The sequence below is a fragment of the Cryptomeria japonica genome, chromosome 7, assembly GCF_030272615.1.
Source record: "Cryptomeria japonica chromosome 7, Sugi_1.0, whole genome shotgun sequence".
Taxonomy (NCBI): Eukaryota; Viridiplantae; Streptophyta; class Pinopsida; order Cupressales; family Cupressaceae; genus Cryptomeria; species Cryptomeria japonica.
Window position 1 is genome coordinate 15,740,815 of NC_081411.1, and position 19,732 is coordinate 15,760,546.

The 19,732-nt window shown below is 36.4% G+C and overlaps 1 protein-coding gene across 5 annotated transcripts in view; it reads left to right on the forward strand.

Moving 5' to 3' along the window:
• The window catches only part of LOC131037135 (myosin-3), a 134,550-nt gene extending 115,848 nt beyond the window's left edge, over positions 1-18,702 (forward strand). For 4 of the 5 annotated variants that reach the window (XM_057969177.2, XM_057969179.2, XM_057969178.1 and 1 more), the window contains 8 exons: positions 6,193-6,351; positions 6,455-6,652; positions 6,774-6,979; positions 7,067-7,202; positions 16,394-16,523; positions 16,665-16,811; positions 16,917-17,128; positions 17,233-18,702. In XM_057969177.2, the coding sequence (XP_057825160.1) occupies positions 6,193-6,351; positions 6,455-6,652; positions 6,774-6,979; positions 7,067-7,202; positions 16,394-16,523; positions 16,665-16,811; positions 16,917-17,128; positions 17,233-18,003 (1,959 nt within the window). In that variant the 3' untranslated portion in view covers positions 18,004-18,702. The remainder of the gene's footprint in view (positions 1-6,192; positions 6,352-6,454; positions 6,653-6,773; positions 6,980-7,066; positions 7,203-16,393; positions 16,524-16,664; positions 16,812-16,916; positions 17,129-17,232) is intronic. The other variant, XM_057969180.2, reaches the window with a different exon arrangement.
• Positions 18,703-19,732: the final 1,030 nt, after the last annotated feature.

Genomic DNA, 19,732 nt, shown 5'->3' on the forward strand with positions numbered 1-19,732 from the left:
AGAAAAACAAGTTTTACGTTTGAGGTGGGTGAAGGAAGACGCGATCAATCCGTTGAAGATAATTTTGGGAGCTAGCAAAACACAAGTGAGCTTATAAATGCAAAATCGCTCCTGTCCCTCTCCAAGGGACCAGGGCGAAATATACATTCTCAAGTCTTCCCCTCCAAATTTGGACGAGTCCAAGTCAAGACACAAGGTCAAAATGATATTTAAAGTGCTTCAAGAGGGTATGAGATTGCAAAGACCACCAAATCGATGAAAATTGGCTAGGGCGCTCCTGTCCCTCTCCAAGGGACTAGAGCGAAATCTTCAATACGCCTAAGTGCCTAACGATTGAAATATCATTTCTCATTTTCACGACTTAAGATAAAATGGAGAAAGCATGTTTTGTGCCTTAAAGGTAATTCAAGGACGAGGAGATCAAGAATTTGCACAATCAACTAAATGGCGCTCCTGTCCTTCACTCAAGGACCAAGGCGATATTCTTCAAATCAATCATTTCCTTCCAAAATCATGCCAAGACAAAGAGATGCAAAGTGAGAAATGTCTTTTGAAAGATGGTGAACAAAGAAATAACCCAAAGAGTCAACAATCTTAGGCCAAAATGTAAAAATCGCTCCTGTCCTTCACTGGAGGACAAGGGCGAAAGTCTTAAGAAGGTCAAAGTTTGCCTTGCAAAATGGAGTTGAACATGCATTAAAGGACGAACGAAGATCATTGCTTACTTCCAAACTTGATTTGGCGATCTAAAGGACAAAGACCAAGGACAAAAGATGAAATCGCTCCTGTCCCTCTCCAAGGGACCAGGGCGAAAATGCTTTAAAGTGCACTCATTTCAAAGATCGGATAAATTGAACTCGAAATTCTAAGTAAAAATGCCATCTTGGACGTAAGAAACAAGAGGTGTGAGGTCCAAAGGGTATAGGCGCTCCTGTCCCTCTCCAAGGGACCAGAGCGATCTTGTTGATATCTATTATTTTCCCATGCTTGGGCGCCAATATCCTTCAAATCGCACTAAATGCCAAATTCGATAAAACCTTGAAATATTTTGAGATTAAATTGACATTTAATGATGGCGCATGGCATTTAATAATTAATTTTGAGCCTTAAAATCGAAATTTTTAATTATAAAGGCATTTGAAATTAATTATTAATTTAAAATCAAAAAAGAGGGCGCTTGGGGTGTTATCTATTATTTTTTGCAAAGTCGGCCTCTTTCTTTTTATTAATCTTATCTATTTTGGGGCCTATTTCACCAAGTCGGCCCATGGAAATAAAATGGTGAGCGCTCTATATATTTGAGGCATGTTTTCATTATTCAAATCATTCACTCATCATTCCAAGTGCGATTTGGAAGAGCAATTTGAGGAGCGAATTTCTACCAGGAGTGGAGACTAAGAAGGGCGAAATTCATATTGAGGGCTATTGGAGAGGCGAATTTCTTGCTACATTTGAAGGCGAATTTCCAGATCTTGAAGAAGCTAGCTAATGGAGGCGCAATTTGTTCAAGAGAAGGCTTTGATCTACACTTTGCCTAGCAAAATTCATCTATTTTTACATCATTTCTTAGAGTTAATTCTCAAGAGGAGGTATGGCAAAATCATCTTGACACCCTTATTCAAGGTTTGATTTTTTATTTTTTTTTTAGACTTTTTTTTAGAAAAGTCTAAGTATTGCATGGTTAATTAGGAAATGATAACTCAAGATTTATCATGAAGTTTCCTAATTAAAATCTTGAATCTTCCTTTTAAAGTTTAATTTTTAGATTTCAAGATATATTACTAATTTTGAAATGTTGTGTAGGTATCAAGATGGCGATTCCCAAGCTCGAAGGATCTACAAGTCGGAAGGTTCTCCTCAAGGAAATTCAAGCTAGATCAAGGACGGTCTCCTCAAGGACGATCAAGCAAGGACAAGGGCGACCTCCTCCAGTCTAGCATCGACAAGGATGGCTTTCTTCGATCAAACATCAACAAGGACGACCTCTTCCAATCCAGCGTTCCAAGGCGAGGTACATCATCATCTTGCAAATCAAGGACACAAGAAGTCAAAGCAAAGGGTTCGTTGAAGAAGCAGATAGTTCCAGAAGAATTAATTAAGGCTAACTTCTCTACGTTACCAAATTGAGTATCAACCAAGTGTCAAATGAGGTGGCATCCTAGTCATCACTTCTCCAGTCAATGTGGTCCACCTCAGCATGTCCAGATTCAATGTACCTAACTCATGGAAGGTGGCACAAACTCCGATGTACCTACCCCAACTATCCATTGGTGGAATTTTCTAGAGAGGACATGTGTCCAAGCAATACAATTTTATCATTGGTCAAGCATTAAATGTTATGTAATGGTTGTAACAAACCCTAATTAGGGTTTTCATTGTAAAATCTTGGCCATTGATCTCGAATTGATCTCAGCCATCGAATTGTATTGAGGGCACTATATAAGCCCTGGCATTTCATTTGTAAAGGCAGTTAGAAGTAGTTGGAAGCAGTTAGAATAGAGTTAGTGAATAGAGAGTAGTTAGAAGGTGATTAGCAGTTGATAGAATAGCAATTAGAGTAGAATAGGAGGACAAGGCAAGAAATTGTTGCCTTTGATTGTAAACAAACTCCATTTTCATTGAAGTAATGGTGAAGTGTATCGTTTCTTGCAATATGCATCCTTTCTTGTTGAATCTTCAATCCTAGATGGTAGATGATTAGATGAATGGAAGAAATGTGCTTGATTGATGGTGAAATTCGTATATCCATACTACTAGCAGTTTGTTGATTGCAGACTTGCCTTGTGTAGTCAACTGGAATCATTCAGCTTAAGCTTAACTTCAATTGTCACTTCTTCATTGATATGCATCAGCTTGATGGTGTCTATGCTTGTAGTGATGATTTGAACATCATAAAGCTTTCCTTCGAAGATTGCACTAGCCTTGTGGAGATGGTCTTGCGATGTCAAAACAAGACCTAGTTAGAATTTCATCAAAGATCATTCATTGCTCTTACATTCTTAGTATTAGAATTAGATCCTTTCCTCGCCCTCATCTTTTTTCTTTTTTTCAAATCTAAGCTAGTAAGAGCCTGTGTTCCAGCAATATTCAAAGCAAATCAGAAGTTCAATCATCAAATGTAAGTCGCCTTGTGATTCCAGCAAATCACATCATACCACAGAGAGCTTATCCACACGTAGAGACCCTACATCAAAGAACCTTGGAGTCATCCTGATTGATCCTTTCTCGCGACATCTTCAGCAATCAGAGGCTTTATTCAAGAGAGGATAAGGTACCCTTGGGTATTTTATTCTGTGTTAGGCAGTGTACAAAATACACGTCAACAGGAAGATGACTCCGATAAGCTTTGTTCACCTATCCAATAATTATCTAAAACAATTATGAGAAGAAATCTTGAATCCAATGCAATTCCTGAACTTCTCCCAAGAGAGGCATCCAATTTGGTGTGCTTTCTACCCACTGATTTGCTCCTGTAGCTCCAGTATGAACCAATTTTACCAAATAACCATTGGAATTCTTCTTATTATCTGCTAACAATAATTTTTGAACAAGAAAACTGTTGCAAATACCCCTATTTTATTTTATTGGAAACCCCAGGCAAGAAATAGAGGTAAGGCCAGCCTGGGAAAGGTACGGCCTGCTGATGAGGAACATATGTTTGCTGGAATTGTGTTATTTATGCCCAGATCAGAATTTCAGACCCTAATGTTGCTGTAATCCACCAAAACGCTCTTGAATTCAGTCCCAAAGGCCTGGAAAGAGCTTCCAATGAAGATCAATATGCTGATAGATGTGAGGGTTTCCATCCTACACCTGCAATTTGGAGGTTTCCGTCCCCAAATTTGCTCCAGAACTCTACCAATATGCTGCAGACCTGCTGAAGGTAAATAATTCTTCAAAAATCATCAAAACATAATGAGCAAAATGTCACGTACAACAACCTTTATGCCTCTAGCCCTAATTCGACCTCCTTTGGGAAGATTCCAAGATTCCAAAAGAATCTTTTTCCCTCCTCAAGTTCGCCCAGCATGAAGGGTCAGCTCATCATTGCAAATTGACCACTTTTTAAAATAACATCATCTCCTAGGGAGATGAGCAAGGTAACTTTCTAAAATAAAGTTACTTATTAAGTCATAAAGTAACTTATAGTCACTTGTATGTATTATTGCCACTTAAGGTAAAAGTAACTTTATAATATAATATTAGCATTAGTTCACCCTCATAAAGTCACTTTATAAAATATTTCCAATTTCAGAAAAAGTGACTTATAAATGTAATATTATAAAGTTTACACCTTATAAATTTGCCAAGGCCAAATAAATGACTTGCACACTCCATCACCTCCTAACCATTGTTTCACCCGCGGAGGTGGGTTAACAGGTGAATCTGTGCATCTAGATGACATCCTAGAAAGTGGGGGACATTACATTTTAGCCCTCCTAACCCTTTTTGTTCAAAATGGTGGCAAACTTCAGGATCTAGATATTAGATATATGATCTACTTTCTCAAAATTATGTGTTAAGCTTCTATGATGTATATGATGATTTCCTTATGAACACTATCATTTGAATATCTGAAATGTTCTATATTTTTAAAATTTTCCCTTTTTTTGAATAGCCATTCTTGACCGTCCCCCCAAAAATAGTTCGCTCTTGTCCCTGCCCCCACTCTACCTCGTCCCTGAAACGTGGGGTAACATAGGGTCTTGTTCTTACCAGCTCATGTGGGGCCCCCACTGTAACATAGGGTCTTGTTCATATCCCCCATGGTGACAATATATGTTGTGTATGCTCCCTTTAGTATTTGGAGAATGTGCCCTTTGTGCTCTTCACACTCTTTTGCTACCGTGACCAAAGATGTGTGATTTTCTTTCTTCAGGAGGCAAAAGTGGGGACACAACTATGAAGTAGCTTACAATGAAAATCCTTCTTATTTTAGTTTTATAAGGGCTTTAAGTACTTTTCCTTACAAAGTTACTTTTTGAAAAGGGGATGATCACTTCAAGTCCCGTAGTCCCGAAGATATTGGAAACATCACCCAAGCCCCAAGACTGTTGCTTCAATGCTCTTTAGCCCATTTTGGACATTGGAGGAGTTTAGCATCCTTTGGTAACAAAGTTTCTAGACTGATTAAGATAGATAAGTGAGACATTATAGTACTATATTGATTGCTATGAGAGCTACGTAGATTGCTGATTCTCAGCCTAGAAATCATAACCCTACTTCTCCCAAAATGAGGACCTGCTAGATCTTCTAACTGCTCTCGTCTCACCTCAACTTCGATCCAGTCAGTTATTCAACCCAACCCTCTTACACTTGGACAATCACCATCAGACATTATTAGGTCTTGCATTGGTCTCTTCCATGTGGAGGATGATGATACCATTGGCTTGCTTGCTCCAAATGTGGTTAGATTTATGTTATAGTGTTGCCACCTTATAACTTTTTTCCTTTGGTATTCACCAGCTTGCTGATTATAGGGAAAGTTCCCCGTGGCTATTTATAGTTGTTCTTGGTTGATATGCTTTAGGGATTTTATGACTTTATTTGGTCACTAGTTACTTTTCAGTCCCTGGGGCTAATCCTTTGTATTGCAATGTGCTGTACTTTGAAGTCTCATTGACTTGCTTTGGTGATTTGTGAACATTAATTTAATTTCATTCAAGCTTTGTTCTCATGCTCCTTTGCAAATTACTTATGACCTCAACAACATTCTTGGCTAAACAATTAATTGGAAGAGCTCGTGTTATATTAGCCTCTAAAGATGTTCTGACATTATAACTATGAAGAAAATGCACTCTGTTCTCCCTTCACAGCATTTTACAATATAAATGATGACTTAATTTTGTACTAATGATCAATTAGTAAGACTGATGTAAGTTATCTTCTAAAACATTGTTTTTGTCAAGAGTGCTATATTATGTTTCATTACATGAATTTCTCAAGTACTTAATGCACTGTTGGAAAACAATGAAACATGATGCTCACCTCCTAAGAAGTGTATTGATTCTCTTCCTTTTTTCCAAAATGTGCTATTGTACCTCAATGAAATTATTGATGTTAAAAGAACTAGTTTATTGGTGAGCTGCATAAATGCAATAACTGAGTTCTCCACTAATTCAATTTCTTTCTATTAGTTAGTATGGTAGGTCATAACTAACTGGTTGTTCATGGCATGCTTCCTTCCTGCAGAGACCATTAGGTTTACTTTCCTTGTTGGATGAGGAGTGCACATTCCCCAAGGGAACTGATTTAACTTTGGCTAATAAACTTAAGCAGCATTTAAATGGGAACTCTTGCTTCAAAGGAGAAAGAGGCAGTGCATTCGGTGTCTGCCATTATGCTGGGGAGGTATAGACTGGAAAGACATGTAATTTGGCAATTACAGATATGGAAGTTCACAGTAATGACATATGGATTTGCATCTAATTCATAACATGGTTTTTTCAAGCAGGTTGTATATGATACAACTACGTTTTTGGAAAAAAATAGAGACTTGCTGCATTCTGATTTGATTCAGCTTATGTCTTCATGCACTGGTCTGCCACAATTATTTGCAGCCAATTTCAGTAAAGGACCACAAATTCTAACTCCTAGAGGTCGAGCAAATGGTGCCGACTCTCAGAGACAAAGTGTTGCAACCAAATTTAAGGTGGCTAGAATTGTTTCAATTTCTATACATTCAATAATAATAGTGTAGCTAATAGTAATACACAGATTTCTTCGAACTGACCTGGTCTGCTGGAAATTAAAAATTAAAAATATTCTGATAGGGACAACTTTTCAAGCTGATGCAAAGACTGGAAAATACTTCACCTCATTTCATTCGATGCATCAAGCCAAACAAACTGCAACTTCCTGGTGTCTATGAGCAAGGACTTGTCTTACAGCAGTTGCGCTGCTGTGGAGTATTGGAAGTAGTACGAATATCCCGTTCAGGTTATCCCACTCGAATGTCACACCAGCAATTTGCAAAAAGGTAATGTTTTTTAATGTCCAATAGGTCTTTGAGTCTGCAGCTTCTACATTTCCAATCTTCTCTTACTCCCTTTGGTTCATTGTGCAGATATGGGTTTCTGTTGCCACCTAACGTTGCTGCTCAAGAGGTACTTAGTGTCTCTGTGGCAATCCTTCACCAGTTCAATATCTTGCCTGAGATGTACCAAGTTGGTTTCACAAAGTTATTTTTCCGGACAGGACAGGTAAAATTTATCCCTTTAATATTTATTGAATTTGTTTCTTCTGCATGTTACAATCACTTTGTTTTACTTTTCTTAATGAAAAACAGTTCTTTTTGTCTTCATTTTGTTAAGGTATAAATAAAACTAGCCTTTGTATCATTTAGCTTGTTATTTCTGTGGGACCTTTCTTCTAATAATGAGAAGGAATTTGTGTTATAGGCTATAAATTTTCATTATATAACTACATGGCTAACATTCTGGAGGTACCTTATAAGAACAAAATGCCTAAGAAGCATGTCGTAACAAGTTGAAAGAGTGCAATACTAGTAGACTAATAGCTAAAAACAACAAGAACAATTTCGAGATGGAATACTCTCTCAAGACATAATGAGAGAATTTTTAGAAATCAAACAAAAGTGAAATTGGTGCAAAATAGAAATTGGGCAGTTTTGGTTTGAATTTTGGCAGGTCCACTTCAATGGAATATTATTTGAGGACCATGCATGTGTTGTATTTTATTATTTCATAAGTGGGTTGGACTGCTCTCATACTGTGCCTTTTCAATGTGTTGAACTCCTTTCTTGTAGAACCTCAGCATATCTTTTCTTGGTTGGTATTGTTAGCATAGTGTGCAACTAGAAATTATAACTATTCGAAGATGAAGTGTCATCACAGGAGCTCAACCATCACGTCAACAACAAACCATTTTTCTTTAGGAATATGCAAGAAACAATTAGATAGGAGAAAATACACAACCATACATCTCCCTCAAGAATATGCCAGAACAAGCAGATCACTAATATCTTTGGCTATCATGAACAAAATGAATTTGTGGGTTTTCAGCAATGTTATTTTGCTGAAGCAAGTGGAAAAGAAAAATGGGTTGCAGCCATGAAGAGTGAAATGGCATCCATTAAAGAAATAAACTTGGGGCCTAGTTGAGTTACCCCCCTTGCTAAGGAAGTTATGGGCACAAAATGGATATTTAAAACTATGTGCAAATCTGATGGATTACAAGGGTGGAGATCTAGGAAGGAATGATAAAGGGATTGCTCTTCCTACTAAGGCAAAACTTAGGCTGAAGAATATGGGTATGAGTTTCAATAATTCCAATGAGGTATCCACTAGTTTGCCTCCATTGGCTATTTTTGATTGTTAAACTAATTTGATAACTTTGTAGATATATTACTTATATTTAAAACAGAAATCAAATCTATATTCGAATTTAATCACGATTTTATTGTTGCAGAACACAAACACGAACTCAAACCTTGTGATGTAAGTAACAACTATTATGCCCAAACTTATCACTATCAATTTATTAGAATTTTATTGTTGCAAAACACAACACGAACTCAAACCTTGTGACTTAGGTAACAACTATTATACCCAAACTTATCACTAATTCTTTTTTCATAAAAATAAGATCAAGACCACCTACTTGGTATCACAAATCACATAATTCCTTCTCTATTGAACCATTTTTATAACATTATTAATTTACTTTTACAAAATATTTGATTGAAAAAGCAACACTAAAAGTAAATAAATTAGATGATATCCTCTCATGAGCATGTCCTATTAGGAGTGAATTGAGACAAAGGAGTTATCACCCTCCTTTATCTCCCAAAGTAGGAATTAAAATATTTCATGCAAATGTTTAATTAACATTTAAAACAAATGAGTTTAACTAATGTCTTTTCGTGCAAATTCTAAAATTAACTCTAATTAAACAATTCATGGAAATTGATTAATATAGTACAAAAATAGGTTGAAAAAATTATGGAATAAAATAATCTAAGTATAACTTTTGAATTTGAATAATTAAATTTTATTTAATATTTACACATGTAAAATTAACTAAATTAATTAATTTTAATTTTTTTAATTATTTATTTATTTCTTGTTTAATTGATTTAATAATATATACCTTAGTTTATATATTTAAATTTTAATCTAAAGACTACTTTTAATAATTAAATATCTCACACCTTTAAATTATAATTATTTATATTTTCAAATGTACTAAGGAAGGAGGTTATGAGATAACATTTGAAAGGGAGATTTATTTAAATTTAAATAACATCCAAATGAATTTAGGAACCTAGACGAACCTCCTAGCATTCCTTTTTTAATTAACGTTGAGTTGGGGTGATGTTAGTTGTGGCAGCCAAGTATTGAAAGTGCATCCCTACAAAAACCAACTTTTAAAATAACCAACAACAATTCCATTTAACCCATGCATGATCCCTTGCTTGGCGTGGTTAGATAGAAACACAAACATTATTTCATAAATCTTCTTTCATCTGTTACGCCCCCTCTCTTGGATAGATAGTAGTCGATTGGCAGGGAAGATTAGAGGTCAATTTTAAATGATAAACCCTCTTTTCAATGGTTGCGACTGTTGGTGTTGCAAATAAGCCACACCCGGACTGACGATGGACTGGTCCAAGAGGGGCCAGTAGCTCAGTGGTAGACCACTCTAGCAACGTATGGAAGGTCCTAGGTTCGAGTCCTAGCTGGTCCATGTCTCAACATGGTATCAGAGCCAGGTCTAGGCTAGGAGCCCCAAGCACACGAGAGGTGTGGCTTAAGGGGGGGTGTTGGTGTTGGAAATAAGCCACACCCGGACCGACGATGGATTGGTCCAAGAGGGGCCAGTAGCTCAGTGGTAGAGCACTCCAGCAGCGTATGGAAGGTCCTAGGTTCGAGTCCTAGTTGGTTGATGTCTCAACATGGTATTAGAGCCAGGTCCAGGCTAGGAGCCCCAAGCACACGAGAGGTGTGGCGTAACGGGGGGTGTTGGTGTTGGAAATAAGCCACACCCGGACCAACGATGGACTGGTCCAAGAGGGGCCAGTAGCTCAGTGGTAGGGCACTCCAGCAGCGTATGGAAGGTCCTAGGTTCGAGTCCTATCTGGTCCATGTCTCAACATGGTATCAGAGCCAGGTCCAGTCTAGGAGCCCCAAGCACATGAGAGGTGTGGCTTAAGGGGGGGTGTTGGTGTTGGAAATAAGCCACACCCGGACCGACGATGGATTGGTCCAAGAGGGGCCAGTAGCTCAATGGTAGAGCACTCCAGCAGCGTATGGAAGGTCCTAGGTTCGAGTCCTAGCTGGTCCATGTCTCAACAACGACTACATGCTTGTTTTCTTTAAGCCGGTGGACCTTTTTAGAATAATGGTTGCCTTCCTTTAAGGTTGTGGATTGGCCTCCATGTCACCCTAAGAAAACAAGATCTCTCTAAAAGCTCGGTGCAACCAACCTGCTTGGGGTAGGGTTGGTCCTCTAGTCAAATATAAATTATTCTTTTGTCCAAGAAAAGAATTCATGAATTTCGAAAATTTCGAATATAATCTGCAATGTGGAAGAAAATATTATCACAAATTCTTGCAATTATAATTGAAAATCAAGATAACTTTCAATGCCTATAAAGCCCAAATATGGTCTCTGAATGAAGCCTACAAAATGAATCCAAAGGTTTTCATCCTTCAAGAAAAATGATAGAATGATTTGTCTTTTCCAATATTCTTTTAATGCTTTTTTAAATCAATCATAAAACTAATATTTAATTTTACTTTGAATGTTCATTTTTTTCCTTTTAAAAATTAAATTCCTTTTATTTAAATATTCATCATTTTTCACTTTATAATTTTTATTTGCTTTTTAACCTCATTTAATAATAATAAATGAAGTGCTCTTTTTTCTCATGTTATTTTTAAAGGTGCCTTTCTAAACATTTAATAAATTATTATTGTATTTTTCCCTTGCAAATCCTTTCTTTGAGTTACGGAAATTTAAAATAGGCTTCGGGTCCTCCAGTTTGATTCAGTTTAAATAAGGGGACATTACACATCCTTATTGAGCCAACATCTGTAGTCTTTTTTCTTGGGGCACAACCTCAACATTTTGGCATTTGGTAAAAATATTTCTTCTTGTTCTTCTCCTAATTGTTCATTGACCGACTCAAAATATTCATTGTTAGGCTTCAATTCTTTTTCCAAAGAAACATAACTCAATATGGCTAAAATCATTTTCATTCTACCTAGCCGAAACCCTTATTTTCTTCTTAGGGCATTCTTTAGAAAAATGCTTTAGGAAAATGTCATTTTTTGTTGCAAAGAAAACAAGTATTACCAGCAGATTTCTGTAATGTCTTCTTTTCTTCCCTCCGATAATGCTTAGAAGGCTATTAGAATGATGATATAACAAAGTGTATGTTTGCACTAGTATGTAATCATTTATGAGGTTGTTGGAATTGTATACTTCCAATAATATAATGTGGTGCTCTCAACTTGAGATGGCATACTTCTCTCATCTCACTATTTTGTCCATACTAACATTGGTATATAAGCCAAATCATGTGGAGAAAATTGGTCAATCGGATTATACCGCCAATCTATGGAGTTCCAAAAAGGTTTTGAAGAGAGAAGATTGTAAGGTGCAAAGCACTATTGAATTAAGTTGTGGGTCATCACAACATTTTTAGGAATGAAATCAAGTAGTGAGCATTTATTTACAACCACTAGGCCATGAGAAGTCACCAAATTCTAGTTGCAATCTATTGAAAACCCTAGACATGACTGATTGCAAAGGTTGCAGGTCATCGCAAGATTTGTAGGCAAGAATTGCAGTCATCAACATTTCCTTGTTGTCACTAGCTGCTACTATAAAAAACCCTAGACATGACTAGTTGTAGACGTTGCAAGCAATATAGGCAACAAACATTTCATGTGAAATACATGAGCTAGAAGTTGTGGCCAATAGAAATTCAGTCATAGACAAACGAGATGCAAATTATAGGCCAAATTTTTACCCAAGAGGGCATGAGGGCACAAAGACAATCCTTTCAAGGTCACATGGGAAGGGGGTTGCATCTCATGTTTTATAGTTGCGACCACTTGGGCAAAATTTCACAAGTTGCAGACATAGTTGTGACTAGGGTTCTAGGGTTCCTTTTTTGCCACAACTATGGCAAAATTCGTGAGCATTATCTTCCTCAAGAGTTTCTCCATTGGATAGGATTTTTTTCGTATGAGGTTTTCTCCTTTTCTCCAATTATGGGAGATTTATTTGTTTATACATTGATGCCTTGTAGTCAAGACCCATCCACACATCCATCATTAGAGTTTCAAGCTTCTCCCCAAGTCGTGCTTAAACGGGGGTGTTAGAGTAATGTAGAAAAATCACCTAATTTATTAGTTAATTATTAGGTCCCCTTTTACTTTAGCATACTTAAGCTAAACTTAGGTCATGTGTTTTTATTGTCTCATAGCATATGATGAAGACACATGTCATGATCTTATTTAACACCCAAGGTTTCATTTAGGGTTGCCTTTTTGCTTTTTCCCTATCATAAGGATTTATTATTGCACATTGTAATCTTTCAAATGCTTTTTTGGATCAATTGAATTCTCAAGGGTTGCATAGAAAATCAATTTGTTTTTTCTTTCTTTCTTTGTAATAGGTGTTTTGATACCATATTGGAGTTGATTGTTGAACTCCACAACTCCTAGAAATCACCTGCAACCAAAACATCTATCACATGGAGAGAATGAACAACTAATTTGCCATGCAACCTTGAGAAATGTATTGATCCAAAAAAACATCCGAATATTTACAATATACAATAATGAATCCTTATAAAAGGAAAAAGCAAGAAGCAACCCTAGATGAAACTCCAAGTGAGGATTAAATTAGATAGATCATGGCATGTGTCCTCATCCTATGCTATGAGACTAAAAAATATCATATGCCTAGGTTTAGCTTAAGTATGATAAAGTAAAAAGGAGACCTAATTAATTAGGTGATTTTCCTATTCTAGTCTAACACGTGCTAGATGATGGGCTAGATAATGGGACCCCAAGTAGTTGTATGTTGATGCGATCTCCAAAGGCTCCCCTTTGTAGAAGAACTAGAATTTGGAAATAGAACTTTTGGAATGTTCAAAATCATGACTTTGGTTTTACTAAGGGTGACTCCCCTTTGTAGAAGAACTAGAATTTGGAAATAGAACTTTTGGAATGTTCAAAATCATGACTTTGGTTTTACTAAGGGTGACCATAGGTTGGTGAAGCTTAGAGAAATGAGCAAGAGCATTAATTTGTTGAAGGTTAGCAGAATGAGAGAGAACAATATCATCCGCAAAAAGTATGGCTATAACTAGTCCATGTAAAGGACAACTATCATCAATTTAGGTATTCTGATGGAGAATGGCCACAAGGGCATCTGTTCTTGACTCCAATCGTTCTCTTCACAAAATTAAAAAGGCCATGAGGGTATCCATGCTTAACCTTAATGATTATCTTGACAAAGTTAGAAAGGCCATGAGAAGTATGGAAATGCCCAGTAACTATCTCATAAAGCAAACATGATGAGAGAATCTGGAATAGTAACACAACACAGTTTTTGAAAAGTAGGTGCCTTGGAACTGAGTTGAAGGCATTTTTGAGAATTTAGCCAAGGCCATTTATTGAGTGTGTGTTTAGCCATTTGCTCTGGTCGGTACTGCAACACCTTGTAGGCCTAGATCAGAGCAAAAAATGTGGTGAGAATTCATCCTTGGTGAAAATCCTATGCAAATGAGCCATTTATTGAGTTTGTGTTAAGCCATTTGCTCTGGTCGGTACTGCAACACCTTGTAGGCCTAGATCACAGCAAAAAATGTGGTGAGAATTCATGCTTGGTGAAAATCCTATGCAAATGACAAACCAAACATCCAATTCCATCACTCAATCATCCTTCTTTGGAATTGAGTACTTCATGAATAGTGCTTATGAGAAAGCAGTCATAGTTGAAGTTGAAAAATCTGAGTGTTCCCAGACATCCTTATAAAGGACCTATATATATAGAAGCTGCAGCGAGATCTCTCATTACAAACAATGCCAAACAAACTGAATTATACATGGCAACTAAATGTCTCTGCATCATCGCCGAGCATCAACTATGACTGCTACAACATATGAATCCTGGTGCTAAAATATCCTGCAACCAAAAGTCTAAATATGTTCACCACAGTCAAGGAGAAATGTAGTTCATAGAAAAATCACCCATGAGTTCATATAGGTGATTAAAACCACACTTATGTTGCTTGCATTTCAAAATATGAGGTTGAACTTCTCTGTGATGCCTTCAGCAGAATTATGGCTGTCACTTTCGAGCATTCAAAGGATTGGCTCTGATACCATGTAGGTGATTGGAGCATTACATGGTAAAATGTCACTGTATATAATCTGGCAACCTGATAATGCAAACAGAAACCATGAAACAAAATTCTAATTAGCTACTGATTTAGCCATCATACGTTGCCAATTATTAACTTTAAGAGTTATGTTGCCTAACATTTCTTACTCATGTAATAGATTTACCCATGTCTCATGAGAACACTGCCCCCAATAGGCTGCTTCTTTGTTGTGTAAGGTGGATATTTTTGGTTCCTGATATGCAGGTGTAGGGTTCTCTTCTATAGGTTGAGTATCAGGTCTTTTTAGTTAAATACTTGACAACAACTAAAATGTTATTGATCTTTATTTATAGCTCCAAATATAATTTTTTTACTTCAATATCTCATTCTTTGATTTTAGTTCTTTCCATATTTTTCCTTATCGATTTAAAAGATTAGACCCTCATACTGAATCATTGTATCTGTACTTCCATTGCTATTTAAACACATTGTCAACGCGGTTATAAGGAGAGGAGGACTGTAACTGGAGGGTGAGTACCTTAAGGCAGAATAATAAAAATACATTATTTGGATTTAGAAAACAAAATCATACAATTGATGTGCAACATTAAAGAATGTAAAATAAGTATGAAGTAATTATAGACGAGAGACTGAGATGGAAGGGGAGTGCTATTAATTTTAAAACATGATAGGGATGCTTGGAGATTACCATTACTGTTTCACTTCATACTAATACCTCATTGGGATTTGATAACAAAATTTTCTATTGCGAGAAAACTTGTATACATTTATGCAGAAAATAGAAAATTACAAGTCTGTTAGTATATTTCTTTTAGTTCTTTTAGCATTTTCAGCCGCATCTTAACAGTCGAGGAAAAGTTAAACCATATATATATCTGCAAAATGTCTACAAAAAGTCTCAATTTTTAAAGGATGCTTTCTAGGAAACAGGTAGGTGCAAAAAGCTTCATTTGAAGTCTCCTAAATGACTGGAGAAGTTCGCATATGAATCTCCAAGATGGGATTCATTTCCAATACAGGAGAGACCTTCCAGATACAAGTCTCCTTAGTAATTATGGTTATTAATAGATTTTAAAGGAAGGATTATATGCCACATTTTTTTGGCATGTTGATACTTTCTGATAGATTAGTAGTTTTATGTGATAGTTGAGAATTTTGTGGAAAATGTGGAGCTTCATTTTTTGAGGCAAAAGTTTACATAGGTTGCTTTAGGTAGGTGGTTCAAGTCCAATGTTTACCACCAAACTGAGCAGACTTGCTGACCAGCCGTCATTCTAATTGCCTTTATCAGCAACTAGTTGCATGTTGCGATCTGCTCTAATCTGCTTGAACTGCCGTCCTTAGATATTTTTCGTATAAGATGTACTCAATATATGTGTATGCTTCTGGCTATCTTACCCATCATATGTGATATGTCTTTTCACTTTTGAATTTGGTACTTCATTCACTTAATGAATCGATGCATATTGTTTAAGGCTGCTCCAGGAGCTCTCTAAAAGCTGAATGAATGTACCACCAAAATCAGGACGACCTTAAAAATCACGGCTTTTTCTATAGGAATTTTCATATCTTTGCCATGGTAATGGTAATTTTCATAGCTAGGTTCCTAAACATTGGCTCAGATTCCCAGGATTTTTTTCGGAATATTCTTTTTGAGATCAAATATTAGATATGCATTGGTATCAGAGTAATCTATTTTGAGTAACTGCTGAAAGCAATATGAATTAGAGCAGCAGACTTTGAAGTTTTATGTAATAATTACTACCAACATATGATACAATATCTCCATCACTGCGAAATTTTCTTCCCTGGTGAAAACAATACAATGCTGGATCTATACAGAAATGTGGATATTCATGTGTGTAGTAATGCTTGTGTTGTTACAATCCATGACTACTTGTTTTACATGTGCTTTATGTTCAGTTCCTTACATGTACTGAATATTTACCTAGAATTTTCACCTTATTCTGGATGTATTTCAATTGAAATCATTGTGTTTGGCTACAGATTGGCAAACTGGAAGACACACGTACTCGAACTCTTAATGGCATTCTTGGAGTTCAAAAAGTTTTCAGGGGATATAGAGCTCGTTGCCAATTTAAAGAACTCAAAAGAGGAATTGTATTCTTGCAATCATGTATGCTAATCTAAATTGCTTTTTCTTGAGATGATAGCGTACTGTATGGCTTGTGGTTGTGGGTTATTGTGTGTAATTCTTAGATTTCTTGTAATGTACGCTCAGTGAACCTTGTTTGGTTTGCAATTTTTGTGTATGCAGTTATACGAGGTGCACAATCAAGAAAACAATATGAATTATTGATGGAGAGACGCAAGGCAGTTATCACAATACAAAAGGAATTAAGGTCCATGACAGCTAGAAGGAAATATTTAACTACTCGAAAAATGGTGATTCTTGTTCAAGCAGGTAAGATACTATGCTTTATGGTCATTCAAAACACAGCTAGCTATTATGATTTGTGTTAAAGAGGGACCCATACTTACATTCTAGACTGTTCCTCATCACTTTCAGTATTGCGTGGCTGGCTTGCAAGAAGACAAATACAAATAATGCGACAACAATTGCATGAAGAAGCCTTTTCTTTAAAAGTTGATGTGGAGAAACCTGTTGCTGATCTCATCTTTGACAGAAATTATGAAGTCATTGACAAGGAGTTGCAACTGGTGGAAAGGGCTAATAGCTTGCCAAAGACAAATAGAAGGTTATCCATGCAGGGGTCAAAGGTATCTACTATCAATCTATATTGATTAATGGTTTTCCTATTTATTAAACGCTTCTAATGTGGTCATTTTCAAATTATGGGCTTATTCATTTTGCTTCATTATAGCATTCCCACAAGTCTGAATGGCTTTTGTGTGAGAAGGATTCTGAAGTCGAAGGCACAATCAAGGTTCAAGTATCATACCTTGCAGAGCTTCAAAGGCGTGTTCATGAAGCAGAGATGTCTTTGAGAGAGAAGGAAGATGCTAATGCTCTCTTGCAACAAAGGTTACAGCAGTATGAAGCTAGATGGTCGGAGTATGAGGTCAAAATGACTTCTATGGAGGACATGTGGCAGAAACAGATGAGATCATTACAACTGAGCCTTGTTGCAGCTAAGAAAAGTCTTGTCGAGGATTCTTTGATTCCGCCGACAAAACAGGGTGATGTCATAAGTAATCAGATGACAGTTTCACAGAATCATGTAGTTAAATCCACTTTGCCGCCTGATGATGATGAATTTGATTGGGATGAAGCTGCTTCAATCGGAACGAAGACACCTGATTATAAGTTTCCCACTCATAATTTTGATAATGGGCTGGCAAGGGAACTGGATGCAGGGAGGTCTGTTGTTGGCCACATGGTTAAGGAGTTTGAGCATAGAACTCAAGTTTTTAACGATGATGCTAACTTTTTGGTGGAGGTGAAGTCTGGTCAGGCAGAAGCAAATCTTAACCCTGATGAAGAACTTAGGAAGCTGAAACAGAGATTTGATGTCTGGAAAAAGGATTATAAATTTCGATTACGTGAGACAAAGGGAATTCTACACAAGATTGGAGGTGTAGATTCAGTTGTGGAAAAGACGAAGAAAAAATGGTGGGGAAAGAAGAGTAGCTAACAATGTTTATATTCTTTGGCATCATGCAAAGGAATCTGGCATTAATTATTTTATCTTATGCTTTGTTCTCTGTGGCATCATGCAAAGGAATCTGGCATTAATTATTTTATCTTATGCTTTGTTCTCTGTACATACCCTAGCCTTGGTATATATCATTTACTTGCTTGGCCTCTGACCTGAAAAGTGGCTTAAATTTAACTCTCTAGTGCATAATCAGGATGAATGCCAAGTGACAGAAAATGATGTACATAAAGGCTTCCGTCCAGAGTAATTTGATGAGCTTTGATACAGATCTGAGAATCATATAGCAGCAGGTGTAAGTCTCGACCCTCAATCCATTTTATCAGGATGAACTTCAGCTTTAAAGCATAAGCAGAAGGTGATATTGTAAAAGTTTGAAAGCGAGATCTGAAGTCTTGCAATTTTGTAAAACCTGAAGTTTGAAGGCGAGATCAGGTTCATGGTCATGAGCTATGTATTATGCATATATTGGAGAGTGCTGCTTTCTCTAGCATTTGGGTTTTGCTGCCTTTGTAGGCATTTCTAAATTTTGATGACGCCTGGCATTGAACCATTAAAGGAATGCTGGCGGTTGTTCCATGAAACATTCTTTGTTCTCCTAGTCTAGGCTAAAGAACAGTTTACAGATATGTACGAGAGTTGTAATTTATAAGCACAATGATGTGCATATTCCTTTAATTGCTTTCAGAGTAACCTGCTTGTAAAATATCCATGCTGATTAAAACAGCAGCAGTAAGTTCAACATAGAAAGCTATTGTAACTTGAATTAAAAATGAGGGTAGTGTCTACTGAAATTATTTTTAATGAGCCAAACCCATTTCCACGCAACACTTTTAAAATGGGAAAATTTATGAGCAGATCCCTGGGATATGTTATATGGTTAAATGCCACTCGTGGAAATAGTGGTAATCACTGTTTTGATGATAGATGATGGAGTATGATAGGAAACATTCACATAAAAATACAATATGATCTGAACATTCACATAAAAATACAGCAATGAAATCTAAAAAATTTCATAGTTACTAATATAACTAATTACTTGATATCAAGTACAGTAAATTCAATATATTTGTAATGAAAGCTTTCCAGACTATAATTCCCATCTTCGTTTGACATTATAACCAAGGATTCAAGCTATGCGGTCTTATTCGTCACCATGAAACCATTCTATATCTTCAAGCTAATATTTTAATTTTATTAAATTAGAAACTATTTTTCTTACTAGTAATATACTAATGGCCTGCAGCTATTCTGGCTCCAAAAACGCAAGTTTCGTTGTATGGATGAATGTTATAGACCATTGATCCTGTTTTTAACGACTGCGATTTTACATAAATGTCAATAACACGCGATTTATAACCCCATTTTGGAGTCAGAATAGTTGTGTCATACTAATGGCTAATTAGCAAGCTACTTCACCCCATGTACACAAAGAGGGTTTTCACGGTTGGTTGTGAAGGAAGCAATAATCATATATAGATTATGTTATGCAAGACAAGGTTAGACTACACTTTGATATTGTTTTTCTTTTTAGTTCCTGCCCTGCCGCAGGATACTAACGCATCTATCGGATGCGATGATTATTTTGCGCTGTCCAATGAGAATCATTTATTTTCCACCTTTTCACTTTTTATAGTAAATGTTTTGATTTTACAGAAATTAAATAATTCATATAAAATTATTTATTCCAATTTTCATTGGTACC